We start from the raw sequence: 18138 nt of genomic DNA, 5'->3' as shown, positions 1-18138 counted from the left end.
ATCAAAAGGCCCTACGGTAATCTCCCAAACGCCCATGACCATAGAGCCAGTCTGGCACTGGAACGGACAAAGAATGTCATCTTCAGAATACTGTAATCATTTTCATGCTACTTCAATAATTAAATTTCAAAAGCTTTGTCGAACATTTTTCTCGTTTTAAAGTGAATAGTTTGCTGTCATCTCAGCTTGAAAGGTATCCCCTGTAACAACGGAAAGCAATTAGCACGAACGGTATGTTTCGTAAATAGTTGTGATTGTTTCTAACTTCGTTTTATACCGACAACAATTACGAGAGTTTAATGCAACATTTTCAAAAGGAAAATGGAATAAAAGGTTGTTCGACATGCTGAAAAGAGTTTAGTGTGCAGAGGAAAACAGAATCGTTTATCCGAAGCGAAACGTGAATGAAAATTCGAACGAAAAATGAATTTCAAAAGAAACGAAATAAATTTTTAAATTGGTCCGACCGTACACATCGATTGTGTAATAATGGAGCGCGCATATTTTAATAAACCATTTTCACCGGATAAATATTTCAAATCAAAGTTTAAAGTCATTGAACCGTTCGTATGGTTTGGGAAAAGAATTCCAAATGTGCGATTCAATGAAAGGGTTCGCAAAAAAAGGAAAAAAAATGAAACGAAAATGGAATCAAGAGGAGAACAAAAAAAAACTTTACGCCCGTGAACAATAAACATGCGAATGTTATTGTGTGTGTCTGGAACACTGTTTTGGCTGGTTAATAATGGTATAGAAGCACATATCGATTTTCGAACATTTTCTTTCTCATAGGTTTGGGGCTTAATGGGACACCATTTTTTTTGTATTGAACACAATGAATTGGGTTTATGTTAATGCCATAGCTCGCGTCATTATTATTTAATATAGACGAGCCCAAACGATAATAAAAAATTTAAATTAATTCAATTTCCAGCAACAAGTCACACAGTTAAACTTTCTTCAACAAAAATTCTTGATATTGAAATTTCCAACTATCAATAATGCAGGTGCGCACCGAAGATCCTCTTGTTAAAATTCAAATAAATTTAATTTCATTGCCTCATGTTCCGTATTATAAATGTACACTACACACCATGTGATATTCGTAATAATTCTCCAAAAGAAATTTTGTTAGTTTTTTTTATTCTGTGTCTTACCTTGTGCCCTATAGACACTATCATCAATAATTATTTAGAGAAGACGACGAAGATAAAAAAAAGTGGACGTGCGTCTTGTCGATGTAATAAAAAGTAACATTGGGTGACCTAAAATATTTTTATTTTCCAATAAATAACCGAAGGTTTCGTCTCTCTCCCTTTAGCCGTAATTAATTAAACACAACCGCTCGTTTCGCTTTGGGAAAATATGACACTGATGTCTGTTTACATAGTTGGAGTCAGTTTATGTTTCGTGAAGACGTGGAGAAAAGTCACTGAACTCACAAATTTTTATTTTTAATGACACTGAGCATCGGATAGATGTATACAAACCCCGTATAATGTCTGGATTTGAATTCGAGTTTGTCGAGAAAATTGGATTAGTTGCTGTGCAACGAAAATATTTCTTTTGCATGACGAAATGTTGTCTTTACTGCAAAAAATTGACTTGGTGTGAGGGCGGGTTCCAAGAACCGTTTCCATCCAGGAGATTTTTCTCACGAATTTTCACGAAAATTCATGTTCCCGGACATCATCACAAAAAATCAAGCGAAAAATTATTGCAATTCTTCGTGTAAACTTCCGTGTATAGGGCTCGGGTCAGGTCGAACACAATGTTCGATTATTTTTTAATATGGAAGTCGAGCCATCAATCAACCTGAGCTAATCGCCTTATCAGCCTATCTTTACTCTGTCGAACAGTACCTTTTTGGACACCCCTTTACTGGACCAGCATCTTTGGAATTTATTGGACAGACTGAACCTGAATTAAGTTTCGGGTTTTTCTAAATTTGGTCTATCTGACCTCTGCTGAGCTGTTCGATATTCGGCTATTTTCATTGGCTGAATGCAAAAGCGAAAATGTTTTTGAAATGAGTCGATGCGAAGACATAAAAAAATCGAAATTTTATGGACTCAATACCATTAGTAGTCTATGAGAAGGTCATTTGACTAGATTCGACTTTTATGGTGTGGTTTTGACACTATTTGAGACTGAATTCCTGCTTGGGTAATTTTTAGTTGTTGGCAAGAGAATCGTAATATGTTTCGCAGCTGAAATAGTAATCGCAATAGTAAAATTGATATGTGGGTTGGGACGGCTCATCAAAAATTATTAGACAAATAAACAAGCAGAATAACTAAACGAACTTCGTGTAGCAACACAGCTTACAACTATCATCCCAAAATGAAAATAAATTACCACATCACACCTAATACCATCGAGCCGGTCATTTTTGTCCTAATATTGTCAATTATTTGCTAAAAAGATTATTATTTATTCAAGGCGCCAAGGAATTGTCTCGCATTTTTAAATCCCTTCGTTTTCATTCTTTCTCCTTCCATTCACCCAGGTAGCCGATGATAATGCCGACATTATAAATACATAACCGAAAATCTGAACCACCTTTATGTTCATTTTTTACATTTTTTTTCTTCTTTTCTCAGTTTTTTTCGGTTTTTTTTTTGTTAATTTGTTTTCCGACAAGAATTTAAAAGTGCAAAAGATGTTTTATGAGTGTTATAAAATGAGATTTTTACGTGTTTAAAATATTGTACCCGATCGGCATGAACCAGCCATGAGTGCTGGTCGTGTAAGTTGAGATAAGTTACTTTAAAAATAGTGAATAAAAAAAATAAATTTCTGCTGTTGGTTGCTGGTAACTGGAAGAAATAAAGTTATTTCAATGGATTTTTTGCGGTTCATTGTGGGACGACAAAGTATCGTTTTAGCGAAGAGAATGAACATTTCTTGGATTCAAAACATTTCGTTTAATGCGTACCAGTATTTGATACGTTGGTAGCGCACTTTTATTTCGGTCTGAGTAATGATCCGGAATTTCGATAATGTTTTTGCGGTTTATTGTAAGAATTGTGATTCACTGTACAGCAATGGAAACGGAAAGTTGAAATCATTTTGTAAAAGAGCTTATGTTGCCGCCAGTGTCGCACCTTCATCGGGACCAATTGGACCATACTCCAGGGCGCTGGAATATGATCGAGGCTTCAAACGCCTTTTCATTTCAGACTGACCCTAGCTTATTTGGAAATTCGTCTCTCCTTTCAGAGACGAACAAAACAAATAAAATTTGTATGAACCTTTTAGAAAACGTATCGAACGTCGAACGACGACAGAAGTGAGCGATGAGCGGATGCTAGCCTTGTCTTAAATAGTAAAATGTTTGTTAAAACAAATGAAGTAAAAGATTTTGCATCGAACACTTTTGTACAGAGTAATAATTAGAGTAATAATTCATGGTAAGTCGTCATCAGTGAAGAAAGTAGGTACCGGCGAACCGCTCAATCGTTCCATAAAAAGTTACCATTACTATACCACCGGTACAGATATGTAATATATGGCACGCGAAGGATTTTCAACAAATGAATTTTCCATTCAAAAGTTGCGCAACAAAACCGTCACCTGACTAACTCAGAGCGTAAAAAAGTAATAAAATTTTGCTTTAAACGAACGTCTGTAAATTGAAATTGGATGACATTGTGCTTGAGTTATTGTATGAATACAAAGGAGTTTCTACGGTTGGCAGTCATACGGGAAATGTTAAAGGACGAATTTTGAAATTGATAAGACATAGTAGACGGAGAAGCAATTGTAAAATATTGAACAAAATAATAATTGTCGTAATAATTTATCTTTAAGTAGAAACTGAAAAAGTCTTCGATCTTCGTGTAGCGTGTAACTTTGTCTCCAGGAAATCTACAACAGCAGATCACATAATGATAATTAGATTACCTGGAGACAAAGTTAACAGCTACAGGTGAGATTTCCAACTCTTTTGCAGAGTCCTGTTTTTTGTCAGTGTAGAATCGTGTGTAGTTAGTCTGTTAAGAAAACTAGAAAAAAATTTCTACGAAGAAAATGGCAGAAATAAAAGAAACTTCTTAAGCCATACAGGATTCTGTAGGGTTCCTAGGCAACCCTGGGTGCAACCAACAACATATTCTACTGTTGTTGCCTTCGTACATTTTTTTTTAGGTTTGTCTACCAATGATCAGACTCTGCTCGAAAGTCGCTTTAATTCAGTATTGTAGAATTTCAGAATAATTCACATTTTCATATCCAATGCAATAGCAAAGCACTCACCATTAATCGCCTCTGATGGCACGTCATTCGAATTAATCCCTCTCGACTCAAACAATGATCTCACGTTCGTACAATTTGGCCCGCTACCAATCACTTTCGGTGGAACTCCGGCTTTTGTTTGATCAGCTAATGCCGACGTAAACGGCAATTGCATTAATGATAATCCTAACCATAGACACACTATGCCACACATTGTTCTAATGGAACAAACACTTCTTATGTCAAACATTTCCATTTTTTTTTCTATTTTATTTCTTTTACAAAATTCGTCGTGAACTTTTTTTTCGCTTTGTACAGTAAGTTGACTGTTTCGTATACTGAAAAACAAAGGACAACAAATCAGTGTCGATGTTTGGTGGAATTGTTAGTGCTCAACTGGATTATACAGTTCAAAACATCGGAAATAATTCTCTCTTTTTTTATTAAATCTCAAAATATGTAAGTGAATTGACGAATCACTAATCGAAAATCAATTTAATTTGTAACACGAAGGTGAGCAGAGTGAATCATCATCTTGTCGGTGCGAAAGACACTATCTATAAAATTCACTAAATCCGAAATCGTTTTCTTAAAAAAAATCACAAATTAAAAGTAACTTAAAGGCACTGACCACGGGTTTCACTTATTCACAAATTGTGTAACTCTCATTGATAAACCGAACATTTTATTTAGTGTGTATAAAGTGTACTCGGCTACCGGTTAGAATTTTTTTCTTTATCTCTATGCTCAGCACTCAATCACGACTGAACGAAAACTAAAGATGCGAAAACCTTTTCGAACGACACTAGCAGCACTAGCAGTCAAAATGGATAACATGATTTTTCCGCGGTGTAAGAATCCATGTCCTAATGTCAAAAGTTGGAATTCGAGCGCCATATTTGAAATTTCGTTCAGAGTTGTTAATTTACCAACCAGGTCTGCTTTCAGAGGCATTGCGGTATCACGACTAGACCATCAATGGAATAAAATCGAAAATGGACTGGACAGGGGAAAACTGTAATTTTAAGTCGCCAAATAAAACTTTCATATTGTCTGTCTTGTGTGCTTTGGTTGCAGCACGTACATCACCGGCAACTCACGCTCCACGTTTCACAGAAAATTCATTTCATTCTTTTTGAGTTTATTTTTGGATTATGTGCGGAGAGTGTTCACCGTTCATCCATTGACGTGTACAAAACAGAGTTTTCCATTCTGAATTTCACTTGAATACGCTACACCATCAACAACAAAAATGCTAAAATTTAATTTATTTTCGATTCTACTGGTCGTCGGTATCGTACAACTAACACATGGACTGTATTTTCACATAGCCGAAACGGAACGGAAATGTTTTATCGAGGAAATTCCCGACGAAACAACCGTATTAGGTAAGAAGTTTTGCCCTGTGCGCTCCACTTATCGGAAAATTGCGATTGTTTATTTTTCAACGAATTTCCATTTCCAGTCAATTACAAAGTGGAATTACATGATCCGCGCTCGGGTGGATTTATGCCATCGTCACCGGGCATTGGTATGCATGTCGAAGTTAAAGACCCCGACGATAAGGTTATTCTGTCACGAGTATACAGCTCCGAAGGTAAATTTGCATTTGAATAAAATTTGCCCAACCAAATGACTCATCCGGCGTCGATTGCTTTTCTTTAGGTAGAATATCGTTCACGTCTCATACGCCCGGCGAGCATGTAATCTGCATGTACTCAAACAGTACGGCCTGGTTCAGCGGATCCCAGCTACGTGTTCATTTGGACATTCAAGTCGGCGAACACGCCATCGATTATGCCAATGTAGCACAGAAGGAAAAAATGTCTGAACTCCAATTACGGATACGTCAACTGCTCGATCAGGTGGAACAAATTACAAAGGAACAAAACTACCAAAGAGTGAGTGACGAATGTCCGGTTGATTGGTTTTGATCGACTAATCCGACCGCTTTGTTGTTTCTCCACAGTATCGCGAAGAACGTTTCCGACACACCAGCGAAAGTACAAATCAACGGGTGTTGTGGTGGTCATTGGTGCAAACACTGGTTCTGGTTGGCATGGGATTCTGGCAGATGCGTCATTTGAAAAGCTTCTTCGAAGCGAAGAAATTGGTTTAAGTTCGTCGGTTGGCCGTTTGTTTTGTTAGGTGAGAGGAAGGGAGTTTGGGTCGATGAAAGGAGGAGTCTATGGCGCCGCTGAACATCTTTCGGTCCGTGTATTATTTTGTCAATCGTTGGCAGTTTAATGGAAATTAAAAAAAAAATTCTTTTTGTAAAATTGTTGAGATTTACTGCAATTGATACATTCTGTTAATGTAACTGGTCATCCTGCTGGCTATGGCTAAATCGTTTTAAGTTATGTCGTCGATGCATCCGATGTAGTTATGCGTTTTGAAGAAGTCGTGGATGGCTCTTTTGATCTCCTCTTCATCTGGAACGTAAGGAAGGAAATCTTAAGATTTTCCAATCGAATAGCAAACGAAGAAGGACGTGATCAGCAAAGGTGGTACGGATGATAGTGCGAAGTAATGAAATCACACAAGTCCCAGCTGAAAGAAAGGTCATCCCACCTGTCCTATTCAATTGTATAGCCTAAGGTAAATGTTGACGTGACATACAATACGACGGTTATGAGAAACCTAACGTGCAATTCGACAGTTCGCCCCTCCTGGCTACCTTACAACATTTTTATTGCAAACAGTCAGAGCAGTAACCACAATGGAAATGCTTCCAAGTCGCACAAATTCTCACAGAATTTCCGTGAAAACAACTGAATCGTTAGGAAGTCTGTGCAACTGACAATGTTTTCCCCCTGACGACACTTTCTTAGTTTCCAGTCGAAACAGTAGAAAGCATCTGACGTTTTGCGTCTGACGTTTTATTTAAAAGTAGCAGGGGTCAACAGTAAAGTCAGTTTAGTAGGGCTCGAATCAACGAAAACCGTCGGCACCGACTACAAATCGGGCTGCTTTCCGAACTCATGTCACGCGAGATGACTATTTGCACCTCTTTCTATCACATTTTGAGCTATTGTCACTTGAACTGGATTTGACGTGTTCTGAGCCTTAGAAGGGCTTGTGCTTCTTAGAATAGAAGAGGATGCATGGAAGCACACAAGCCACCGTCGATCCTTCGTCTTATTTTTTGTTCTCTTCGATACACTCACCTGGATATTGATCCCGTAAAATTGCTTTCTCTGCAATGTGTCTAGCCACCTTCTTAAATAAAAATCGATTCTCGATGAGTCCATCGCCGATCGGTGTTAAGTGTTTAACAATCCACGGTGCTATTCGCTTCTTACAACTGGACATTAGGATTTCGTCCAGTTCGATTGTTGGGCTAGAGTAAGAGAATGAAAATTGATTTGGAAAATCCGTAAATAACACAGGACGTCATAGCACAAAGTCCTGTTCTTCCTACCTGTACGGTGCAAATGAATTATTTTCCTCGTCATCGTCTTCCGGTCCGAATAAATCTACAAATTTTCGCTTCAATTTCTCGCTGTATCTGAAACCCTTGTCTGCTTTCGCCAACAACGCCTTCCGAAGTTTCATCCGTTGCATGTGTAATTCACACGGCCATATGCTGTTCTTCAGTTCATTCGTGTAGTCTCGCGCGTTTTCAAACTCATTCACCAATTTTTGGTCCGTCGCTGTATGGTCCATTTGAATCAAGGCCGCGTTGTTATCAGTTTCATCCACTTCATCGCTGTGCTCAACAGTAGCTGGTTCACGATCCGTGCTACCAACAACTTCTCCAAATATGTCCGTTTCTTCATCGTCCCCGAATAAAGCCATCATCTCTTGGTTAACAGTATCGTCAGTCGCTTCAACAAGTTCACGTGGCGTAGCAAACAGTACCGTCGAATGGCCACTGTCGGCTTTCGACAGGTGACCCTCATTGTCAGTGGAATCGGTTCGTTCGGCAGATCGATGTATCGAACTGTCTAGCGACGAATGTGGCGACTCCAATGAAATGGAACTGTGACGTCGTTTTCGGTGCTCCTTAAATCGATTTTGGTAGTCGATTTTCTTCGCCGGAAAACACTGTGCGAACTTGTCATCGTCTCGGAATTTTTTCTCAAACATTCGGATTCGATCGTCCAACGACATGGTATATTCGGCAGATGTGCCGGGAGTCGATGGAACAAAATCGGTCTGAACTCGAACATTGCGCAGTTTGCGCTTCGGTGGCTTCGTTGGATGTGTGTCGGCCGGTGTTGATCTGAAATCTGTTTGAATTTGAACGCTGCGCCGACTTTTCCGCTGGAATATTCGTTCTGTTGATAGGTTGATGTTAAGCTTTTTCTGTGCAGTGTCGCTTCGAATTTCGGTGAATGTGTTCAGAATCGATTGCCGGTATAAATGGACTATCATACAAGAACGAACTGCTTTAAATTCCTGTGTGTAAAAGGAACGAAATTTGTTGTGAGCAGCTGAGTCATTGATAGACTGAATAAAAGCTGAAAATGTTTCAAAAAGAGCTGGACCCTAAGTGATTAATATGCAAACCTACCAAATACTCTGCACATTTCTTGATGTCTTGACATGATAAAACTGCACCCGTCACACTGTTTTCATAATTATCGGTGAGTAATTTCTCCAGGAAATTAAAGTATTTTTGCCGGACCTAAAAATGGTTTACTTTCATTGTGATACGCTACACTCTCTTCACGCAACTCACCATATTTGTCAGAATGCTGGACAACTGTTCTTCGCTGAACTCCACAGGAGTTGGTAGAAGAGACTCATCAATGTCACTTCTCGTATTGATCTTCGGCAGTGGTAATAATTCCGTCATTTTTTCCCTTTTCTTAAAAATAGAAAGACACACTGGAACGAACAATACTATTGTTGCTTTTACTTCGTTCAGTCAAGCAAATTACGTGTCAGCAAAATATTTTATTTAAAGAATTTGCTTGGCTCGCATTATTTAATCAGTGGAAAAAAGGTTCTACAGAAGCCGGCAACAAAACATAATAATTTAGAGACTACAACAAAAGTGACAGTAAGGTGATCGTTGGGAAAGTGTTCAGCAAAATACATTTGGACAAGTTTCGTTCAGTTGTTTCGTTGGCGTGAGCTGTCAACAAATTATGGCAGCGTTAGATAAAATAGAGTACTGAAACTGGGCAGTGTATCAAACATATTTTGACACTGTAAAAAATGTGGCAAAATTTGCAATGTGTTAATGAGAAATCGCTACAGATGTTACTATACATATAGAGTGCGTGTCTCTATAGGTTTCTTCTAAGGTCGTTCAAAATGTCAATAGTCATCCACAGAGAAGCCAACACAACCTTACTTTGAAGTTTTAATGAACAAATTTGTTTAAGTTGCGGTTATGTTTTCTTCTGTGGATGACGGTCGGTTGTTTTCGGCCTGTCAAAATTCGTTTTTACCGTACGATGGAAGAAACCTATAGGTTTGTTCCGAGGCCATGAAAATTGTCAAGTTACTGTCAAATTTCATCCATAGAGACATAACCTCATCAATATTTATATGAAAACCGAGGGCCCTCTCAATAGAACAAGCTGACAAATTAAAAGGAAAAATCAAAGTAAAGGGACTCAAAATGTCAAAAGAATACTAACGTTGACCAATGAATGTACAAACCAAGTATGGTCTGTTCATACAAACCTCTCATGAGAGGTGAGTTTGTTTATATGAAATCGCTATGTCCTCCGCTTCATACAAAGTTTGACATTCGACCATACCTTGTGTTGACGTCGTTGACGTTTTCGTTTTAGTGGTGTGTGTGACTATCACAATGTGATGTGATATGATTTTTCAATGAATTTCGAGTCATAATTCCTCTAGGTAGTCTACCTCTATGATGAAAACCGATCTCTGTGGTTGAAATCGTGTTCGTTCGGAGAGTGAACGTTTGCAGTTACTCGGAACAAAAACCTATGTGTATATTAATGAACACATGGAGGGACTAATGTTACATTAACAATCCTGACGGCTTGATATTCTAAAAACAATTTTTTTCTACTCTGCGAATGCAGTGAGCGAAGCAAAACCTTTTATATAAAACTCATGTTACAACCAATGAAATAACAGATTGCGCGTATCACTCTGTTGAAAAAGGGCTTAGAGTGGATTGTGTCCTTCTCGGTTAAAAAATATTCGTAGGACGAAACGATCGAAAGATCAGAGACTAATTGCACCTGGGACAAGATCAAATGTTGTAAAAACTCAGTTGACAATCTCACTCATTGAAGTTGGAGTTTAGGAATGTCGATGAACGTATTTTTGTTCTGAAAATCATTTTCACTCCAACATTTTTATATGGAATGCGGGTATCACCTGTGATTCGGATGAAAGGTTTAAATTTCCGAAGAATTCTTAAAAGGAAAACTAGTCTGATTAGGATGACAGTTTTTTAACCCGCTTGCAATTTGTAGAATTTGCTTAAAAAGATCTAGACCTAAACTTTGATCAATAGCTTCCATTCCACTCAACAAAAAGTACATCTCACTCAAATAAACAAAGCAAAAATTGAAAAAATTCAATTTTGTCTCTCACACGGAGTACTTTTCTGGTAAGAAGAAATTAAGCATTTTTATTCGCCCGCTTGTATTTCCTTTTGAAGTACTGGATTAAAAATGGCGTCAGAAATCGTTGGGTGAAACCAAATTTAGAATTACTTAAATATACCGTTCAAAACCTTATGTGTTGCCATAAATCGTTTTTCAAATGCACTTGTCGGGTTTTCGAAAACGCCATTGAGTCTGTAATATTTGTATCGGCAAACGTCAGCAACTTGAGGCAGCCTCAATGAGGCTAATACATTGTATGTGTATAATATTTGTGGGTTAACGAAGCAGAAAAATTAATCGAATCGATAAATGTGTCTAAGCAAAGCACTTCAAGCATGAGTGGTACTCTAAATAGGGTACTGAAACTGGACAGTGTATCGAACAAATTTTGGCACTGTAAAAAAATTCGGACACTTTTTTCATACAAAGCAGTACTCTATTTGGCAGCTAACGTCAACACATGGTATGGTCGAATGTCAAACTTTGTATGTACCTCTCATGAGAGGTGAGTTTGTTTATATGAAATCGCCATGTCCTCCCGTTTGTATGAACATACCATACCTGGTTTGTACATTCATTGAGAAATACAACTCGATACTTAGCACTACATTTCTTAGCACCCTAATTACAATTAACATACTGGTATTTTGAAAATAAAACGAGCAATTACATGAAAGTAGGTAACTACTAACCGTATTTCTTATCAAATATAACCTGATGGTAACCAACCAGGTCGATCATTTTATGGGTAAACTTGATTGACACTTAATCCTGCTGTTGTTGAAACACATAAAAATATGGAAAGAACTTTGATTTTTTATTGCTTTGTGATACTGTCGCAGATTGTCTTCAGTGTCAGTGGTGAATGGATTTCTATTGTATTAGTGACTTAATAAATATTTATTCAAATTGATTCCGACCAGAACAAATTGGTCCAAAAGATTGCACTCGACCTAACGAAGAGTACCAATGTGGATCAGCTTGTCAAACTACGTGCGAAAATTATGGTCAGACGTGCTCAATTGAAAATATTCGTTGTAAAGGTGATTGCTATTGTATTGAAGGTTATGCAAGGATTGGTGGAAATAGTTGTCCATGTATACCAGTTGAAGATTGTCCGCAGAAAACAGGAAAATAGTACATAACAACTACAGGCATTCAAGTTATGAATGTTTGAGAAATCAGTAATAAATTCGGAGTGACTATTCGACCGCGCGGTCGAATAGCCAACTTAGCACTCTAGACTATTCGCCCGCGCGGTCGAATAGCCAACTTAGCACTCTAGACTATTTGACCGCACGGTCGAATAGTCATTTCTTCTTTGGTAGACTATTTGACCGCGCGGTCAAATAGCCAGTTCTTCTGTTGTAGACTATTTGACCGCTTCCCTCGTGAATAACTCTGAGATATTTTTGCTTTAAAAATGAATAATCGAGTAATTTATTTCATGAAATTATTATAATGATGATTATTCATCTATTCGACTAAGTCGAATCGACTTCGTTAAGTAGTTATATAAATTAAACTGTTCTTCGTCTCAACACTCGGTCGCTTTGAACTGATTCGATCGTTGATGTTTGAATCATCGGTGCGACCTATTTTAAAAGAATGGGCTATGAAATAAAGATCGGTTCCGGAAGGGTAGGATTGTAGAAGTTACCTTAACTTTTTTGTTTTTCTGCACTTTTGCTGCAGATTTTCGTTTCAATCCGATTGCATTATTTACCGAACCCTTTGGACGTCCTGCCGTTCGACGCTGAGACGGTAACTTTATGCTACGTATTTGCTGCGAACTGGTTGACGCTACGATGATCAATTGATCCTGCAACGTTGGTCCACAACTACGCTCTTCGTGATTCCAAGTACAACCGACCAATAGATTTTCATCTATGATTTTCATCCTGGCTACGACATTCAAGAACAGTAGATTCCGGTACGTTAGACACTCCACTTGAATTTGGTGCAGATTTGGTGTCTAACGTACCGGAATCTACTGTTCTTGAATGTCGTAGCCAGGAGCACATAGATGAAAATCGATTGGTCGGTTGTACTTGGAATCACGAAGAGCGTAGTTGTGGACCAACGTTGCAGGATCAATTGATCATCGTAACGTCAACCAGTTCGCAGCAAATACGTAACATAAAGTTACCGTCTCAGCGTCGAACGGCAGGACGTCCAAAGGGTTCGTTATTAAGTATGACATTATTAGCTGTCCCATAGCCAATTTTAGCTTGCAATACTTCCTCAAAACTATTAAACTCTTTGTGTAAACTGAAAAACTCCATAGTTGACGAAAACAAATAGTATGTTGTGTTACAAGTATTGTAATGTTGATTTTTTCAGCACTAGACCCAAGTTTTCCTGACGAGCGGAGCGAGTAAGGAAAATTGGGTCGTGTGCTGAAAAAATCTCATTACAATACGTGTAACACATCATGCTTTGTGCCAACCGAGAATTGAAATAGACAAATGCACAAAAATTCAGAATTTTCATTGTAAACAATCACTCTTCGAATTTGATCGATCACGTTGCTTTGCATTTTTTTAAAACGAATGCTGTAATAACTCATACGAATTTCATTTCAACATTGGTTTGAGTGTTGTAATAAGCCATGAAAACGGGTGTTGTAATTTTTGACATTTCAATCTAGTTATCGATATTGAAATCCGTCGTATTTCAATTCTCGGTGGCACAAAAAAAATTCAACACTCCACACATAAGGAATACTTGTGTAAAGTTGGCTTCGGACGGTGAGTGTTTACAACGTAGAATTGATAATGCGCGCACAATTCAATTTTTAATTTTTTCAAAACTCATTTCAAATGAAATAGTTTATAGAAGAAGATAGAAGTGTCAATAAGTAATCAATTATATAGCCAATCCTGGCAGGGTAGACTATTCGAACGCTCAAAAAATGGTGGAATAAAATTTCGCGCGCGCGAAATTTTATTCCACCATTTTTTGAGCGTTCGAATAGTCTACCCTGCCAGGATTGGCTATTCGACCGCGCGGACGAATAGTATGGACTGGTAGAACTGGCTATTTGACCGCGCGGTCAAATAGTCTTCACTGTTAGAATTGGCTATTCGCCCGCTAGCGGTCAAATAGTCTTCTCTATATGGATTGGCTATTCGCCCGCGCGGTCGAATAGCATCACTCTAATAAATTTGGAATAAGAAGTGCCGGACTTAAAAGGAAAATTACTTTGATTCGGATGAATTCGGTTTAATTTTCCGAAGAATTCTTAAAATGAAAATTCCTCTGAATCAAGCCTTGAGATCGGCTCGTTCGGTATGTGTTTTATGTAGGTGGCAGCACTACATAACTACTAGAAGAACAACGATACGAAGACCTACAACAACCACTCAACAAACATTTTGTAATGTTAGTTGTCGATTCCCATGTTGCACGGGTGCGTAAATAATCGTTAACACGTTGTCGGTTATTGCGACGTGTCAACTTTAGGCACACCGGAAGGTGCTAAGGGTGTCGAGGAATACCTCCAAATATATTTCTAAAAATCAAAAATTTGACTTTTGATTTTTAGAAATTTATTTGAAGGTATTCCTTGACTCCCTTAGCACTTTCCAGCGTGCCGAAATTGCCTGCTCGAGCATTATCCCCTACGTGTTAATCGTCCAAGGTTATTATTTTGCGCTAGGTGAAGTCCTTTTCCACCAAACTAATCTGCGTAACCTTCCAAGATGATAAAGTTGAATTTGTCAACAATGTGTGGCCACATGTAAAAGACAAAACCCATTAAAAACTGGTGACGATCCACTTGTCAACAAGGCTGTAAATTTTAGGAACAGAAACAGATACGCGGGCTACACACCACAGTTGACGATAAAATGGCCGATTTCATTCAAAAATTGACCTCCTGTGATGATTTTCGCCGCCTTGATGATGTAGTGAATTTTTTTTACATCAGAAGTGTTGGGTTCCCGCGTATCTAATAAAATGGTGATCTGCGTGACCTTCCCAAGTTTAGTGAAGAGTAATAATGCTCTGTTTGTTTGTTTTGGTGATTGTTCTGCATATCAGATAACGTCACCCCTGGAATTAGTATGTTTTCCAAGTAAAATAAAGTTTTGTACCATTGGTCGATTACATAATCGAGAGGTCCCGTGTTCAAATCCGCGGCTGGGCAAGATGATTTTCACTCATAGATATTCTAATGTGTCCGTTGCCAATCTATTGGATCTGAAATGTTTCGTTCAATAATTCAACGAACCGATTGATTCAAAGTGTTTGTTGAAAGCACCCCACTTTTGACGTTTGATTAAGCGTGCGTTGCCGGAATTTACACTCGTTTTAGTGGTTAGATCCGGAGAAATTATTCGAATTATGGCTTACGAGATCAAAATAACTCCCGACAAGGTATACAGACACAAGATTTCTTTTATCAGCTGTATTCAGTTAACATAAGAAATCATCAATTTCAATTCGTAGGGTCGTGCAATGTTCGCGCTAAGTAACATCAATTCAGGAGACGTCATTTTCACAGAAAAACCTCTGGTCAGTCCATTTAGTTTAATTGAAAACAAACGAATCAAAGTCTCTAATCTCCCCCATTTAAATTGCCGCCAACACTCAGGTGTCATCACAATTTTCGTGGAACAAAACTTACAAGTACTTGTGCTGTGAGTATTGCTTGAAACCTTTGGAAACTGCTGAAATGAATCTACGACGGTTGGCTGGTGACCAAACCATAAATCTACCATTTCCAGAATGCTGTACGACGGTTAAACGTATACAGGAAATAGTATCATGTCCACATTGTCAGGTTCAATATTGCTGTGACGATTGTCGAGTGGAAGCGTCTCAAAAGTATCATTTTGCCTTGTGTCAGAAAGACAAGGCCGCAAGTATTGAACAACCGTTGAATGCTTTGATTGATTCGTGGAAGTAAGTGATGCGGAGAGATGGTCGTCCCCGTCATCCGATTCTATTGTTCATTTTGTTCTTCCGTTCCACAGAAAAATTCATTATCCGCCCGAAACCACTACAATTGAGCTGATCGCAAAGCTATTGGGAATGTACATCCAGGCAGATGACAAGAATCAGCTCATGAATCATTTGAAAGATTTTCAAAGCAAAGTTGTGAACGAGGACTTGATGATTGCCCATAAAATGCTTGGGCCAAATTTCGAAAACCAATTGAGCGAATTGTACCCGATATATTGCAGAGCGTTCGGTGACAATGGTGACTTGAAAGAGGTTCGTAGAATTTTGTCTTTTACATAGGGTGTTCAGAAGTTTTGATTTAATAAGTAAGGGTAGTGTTATTCGACCTTCCGACCTTCGAGGGCTACATAACGGTTTATTTGTGTCAAAGATCCTCGATAGAATGAGTGTTTCGAGTGTTTCAAAGCTTCAAAATCGTTCTCCCTCACATAATTGACGTTACGCCTTACATTAGTTTTCTTTCCAGTTTCTAACACCACAAGCATTCAAAACATTTTTCGCCATCATCGGTACAAACGGTCAAGGTACACAGTTTGTGAGATCCACGCAAAATGCCTGAAAAATTAGCGTTCATATCATGCACAGACAGATGGTTCAGACAGTTTGTGTCAGCATTTTTCAATCATTTTGCATGAGTCAATTTTCCAAGCATTTTTCACGAACCATACACTATTCGTAGGCCTTGGTACGAGTCCATTTGCAGATTGGGTAAAAAATGTTTCCGATCTGAAATTGTCGGACGACGAGCGAATAGCCGTCGAATCGTTGATCGACGATCTGTACCAGAAATTGGACGAAGTGACTGGCCTGCAATTTCTGAATAACGAAGGATCGGCGCTGTATGTTACGCAGAGTAAAATCAATCACAGCTGCGTACCGAATTCCGTCATTACGTTCCCGTCATCCGATCACACTCTGGCCTTAATGGCGTTGACCGACATTAAAGCTGGCGATGAAATAACAATTTCGTATTTGGATGAGTGTTCCGTGGATCGGTCTCGGCATAGTAGACAAAAGGTTAGTGAAAGACGTCCTGTCTGGACTCGTTGACGATCTTAAGGAATTTTTATCCAATCTTAGGAACTCACCGAAAACTATCTGTTCGTTTGTCGTTGCGCAAAATGTGAGGAACAAATCAATGATCCAGATGTGACCAGCGACGAGGATGAAGAGGAAATGGAGGAAGACGACGACTAGGTTTTTGATTTTTTGATTTTTTTCTTTATTCTCAAACGGACAAATAAATAAAAGAAATCTGAAGCAATAACTGGACACTGTTTCAATTCTGCACAGCCTACGCGCTAACCGGTTGAAGATTTATCAAATTATTGCTACTCTCCGCCAGTTCTGTTATGGAAATTCGTCCTCGTTGTCGAATAAACTTAGCCACAGCAGCCAATTCATCTTCGCTAATGTATATGAACTTTCCACGGTCATCGATGACACCACTTAGCATGCCATTCGCACGCAATTCCTTGATCCGATCGATAGTTGCCTGTGTCTTCAGACTGAATTCTCTGGCCAAATCCTCCAGTACGACAACTTTGTTCGTTTTGATGAAATCGATAAACTCCTGCAACAGGTTTTCACTTTCTGTTTCTCCCTCTTCGAAACCCTCTTCTTCAACGCTGAACGCTTCCTTCATCTTCAGATACTCTTCGTATTCCTGTTTCTCCTTCAATTCGCGTTCCAATTTCTCTGCCTCTTCACGTTTCTTCTCCTCAGCCTCTGCTTCAGCTTCCCACTTCCGACGCTCTTCGTCAGCCATTGCGTCGCGTTTCTTCTTGTCTTCTCTCATTTGCTCTTCCACTTCTCGTTGTGCTTTCTTTTCAGCCTTGGCTTCCAATTTGGCCAGCTTTTTCGTTCCGACTTTTTTGTCGCCAATTTGTACGGCTGGACGTTCGGCTCCGTTGTCATCGGCAATATCTTCAACGTGATCGTGTTGATTCCGCACCTGTTCGTTTAGGACATTTCGGGCACGGTTCCGTTGATTTCGGGCCATTTGTGCACGGAGCGGTACGCCCTGTTCAACACGAACAGGAACTCGCTGTTGGGCAACTGGAAAATATATTTTTTTTTTTGATAAGTATTATTCACAATGGAAACACAGAGGGGCTATCATACCAGGTGCCTGTTTCTCATTTTTTCTGGTGAAAAACCAAATAGTCAAAATTAGCACCAGCAGAGATGAAGCCGCACCAATCAATAATGTTAAATCCATTTCGAATGAACGTTAATTTCTGACTTTTTCCGATCAAAAACCTTTACCAGAACCAAAACACTAAAGTCGATACGTCAACATTACACATGCTGTCATGGCACAATGTTTTGATAAGAGAGGTGCCGCACGCTCTTTGAGCAAAAATGAATTCAAAATGAACAAATTTTT

At 38.7% G+C, this 18138-nt stretch overlaps 5 protein-coding genes across 6 annotated transcripts in view; 2 read left to right on the top strand and 3 right to left on the bottom strand.

Moving 5' to 3' along the window:
- LOC119084025 (glypican-4) overlaps positions 1–5065 on the bottom strand; it is a 63102-nt gene extending 58037 nt beyond the window's left edge. Inside the window, exon 1 of the mRNA XM_037193846.1 lies at positions 4258–5065. Within this exon, the coding sequence (XP_037049741.1) occupies positions 4258–4492 (235 nt within the window). The 5' untranslated portion in view covers positions 4493–5065. The remainder of the gene's footprint in view (positions 1–4257) is intronic.
- Positions 5066–5402: 337 nt separating this feature from the next.
- Positions 5403–6510, top strand: LOC119084063 (transmembrane emp24 domain-containing protein eca). The gene is made up of 4 exons (XM_037193901.1): positions 5403–5624; positions 5702–5833; positions 5902–6137; positions 6206–6510. Exons 1-4 carry the CDS (start codon positions 5489–5491, stop codon positions 6353–6355), a joined length of 654 nt encoding a protein of 217 aa, XP_037049796.1. The 5' UTR covers positions 5403–5488; the 3' UTR covers positions 6356–6510.
- On the bottom strand, positions 6299–9245 carry LOC119084032. Of its 2 annotated transcripts, XM_037193858.1 has the most exons (6): positions 8921–9245; positions 8753–8866; positions 8098–8637; positions 7658–7776; positions 7404–7576; positions 6299–6668 (listed from the first exon to the last, which is right to left on the bottom strand). In XM_037193858.1, exons 1-6 carry the CDS (start codon positions 9035–9037, stop codon positions 6589–6591), a joined length of 1143 nt encoding a protein of 380 aa, XP_037049753.1. In that variant the 5' UTR covers positions 9038–9245; the 3' UTR covers positions 6299–6588. The 2 variants fall into 2 exon arrangements, with proteins under 2 accessions (XP_037049753.1, XP_037049752.1); XM_037193857.1 differs by having other exon boundaries at positions 7658–8637; positions 8921–9243.
- A 5760-nt stretch (positions 9246–15005) lies between these two features.
- LOC119084042 (SET and MYND domain-containing protein 5) lies at positions 15006–17016 on the top strand. The gene is made up of 7 exons (XM_037193875.1): positions 15006–15161; positions 15234–15299; positions 15379–15689; positions 15761–16001; positions 16216–16273; positions 16429–16766; positions 16830–17016. Exons 1-7 carry the CDS (start codon positions 15129–15131, stop codon positions 16944–16946), a joined length of 1164 nt encoding a protein of 387 aa, XP_037049770.1. The 5' UTR covers positions 15006–15128; the 3' UTR covers positions 16947–17016.
- On the bottom strand, positions 16948–18080 carry LOC119084050 (DDRGK domain-containing protein 1). The gene is made up of 2 exons (XM_037193886.1): positions 17874–18080; positions 16948–17807 (listed from the first exon to the last, which is right to left on the bottom strand). Exons 1-2 carry the CDS (start codon positions 17968–17970, stop codon positions 17044–17046), a joined length of 861 nt encoding a protein of 286 aa, XP_037049781.1. The 5' UTR covers positions 17971–18080; the 3' UTR covers positions 16948–17043.
- Positions 18081–18138: the final 58 nt, after the last annotated feature.

This window comes from Bradysia coprophila, unplaced genomic scaffold (genome assembly GCF_014529535.1).
Source record: "Bradysia coprophila strain Holo2 unplaced genomic scaffold, BU_Bcop_v1 contig_732, whole genome shotgun sequence".
In the NCBI taxonomy this organism is placed as follows: Eukaryota; Metazoa; Arthropoda; class Insecta; order Diptera; family Sciaridae; genus Bradysia; species Bradysia coprophila.
This window is presented reverse-complemented; position numbering and strand designations above follow the sequence as displayed.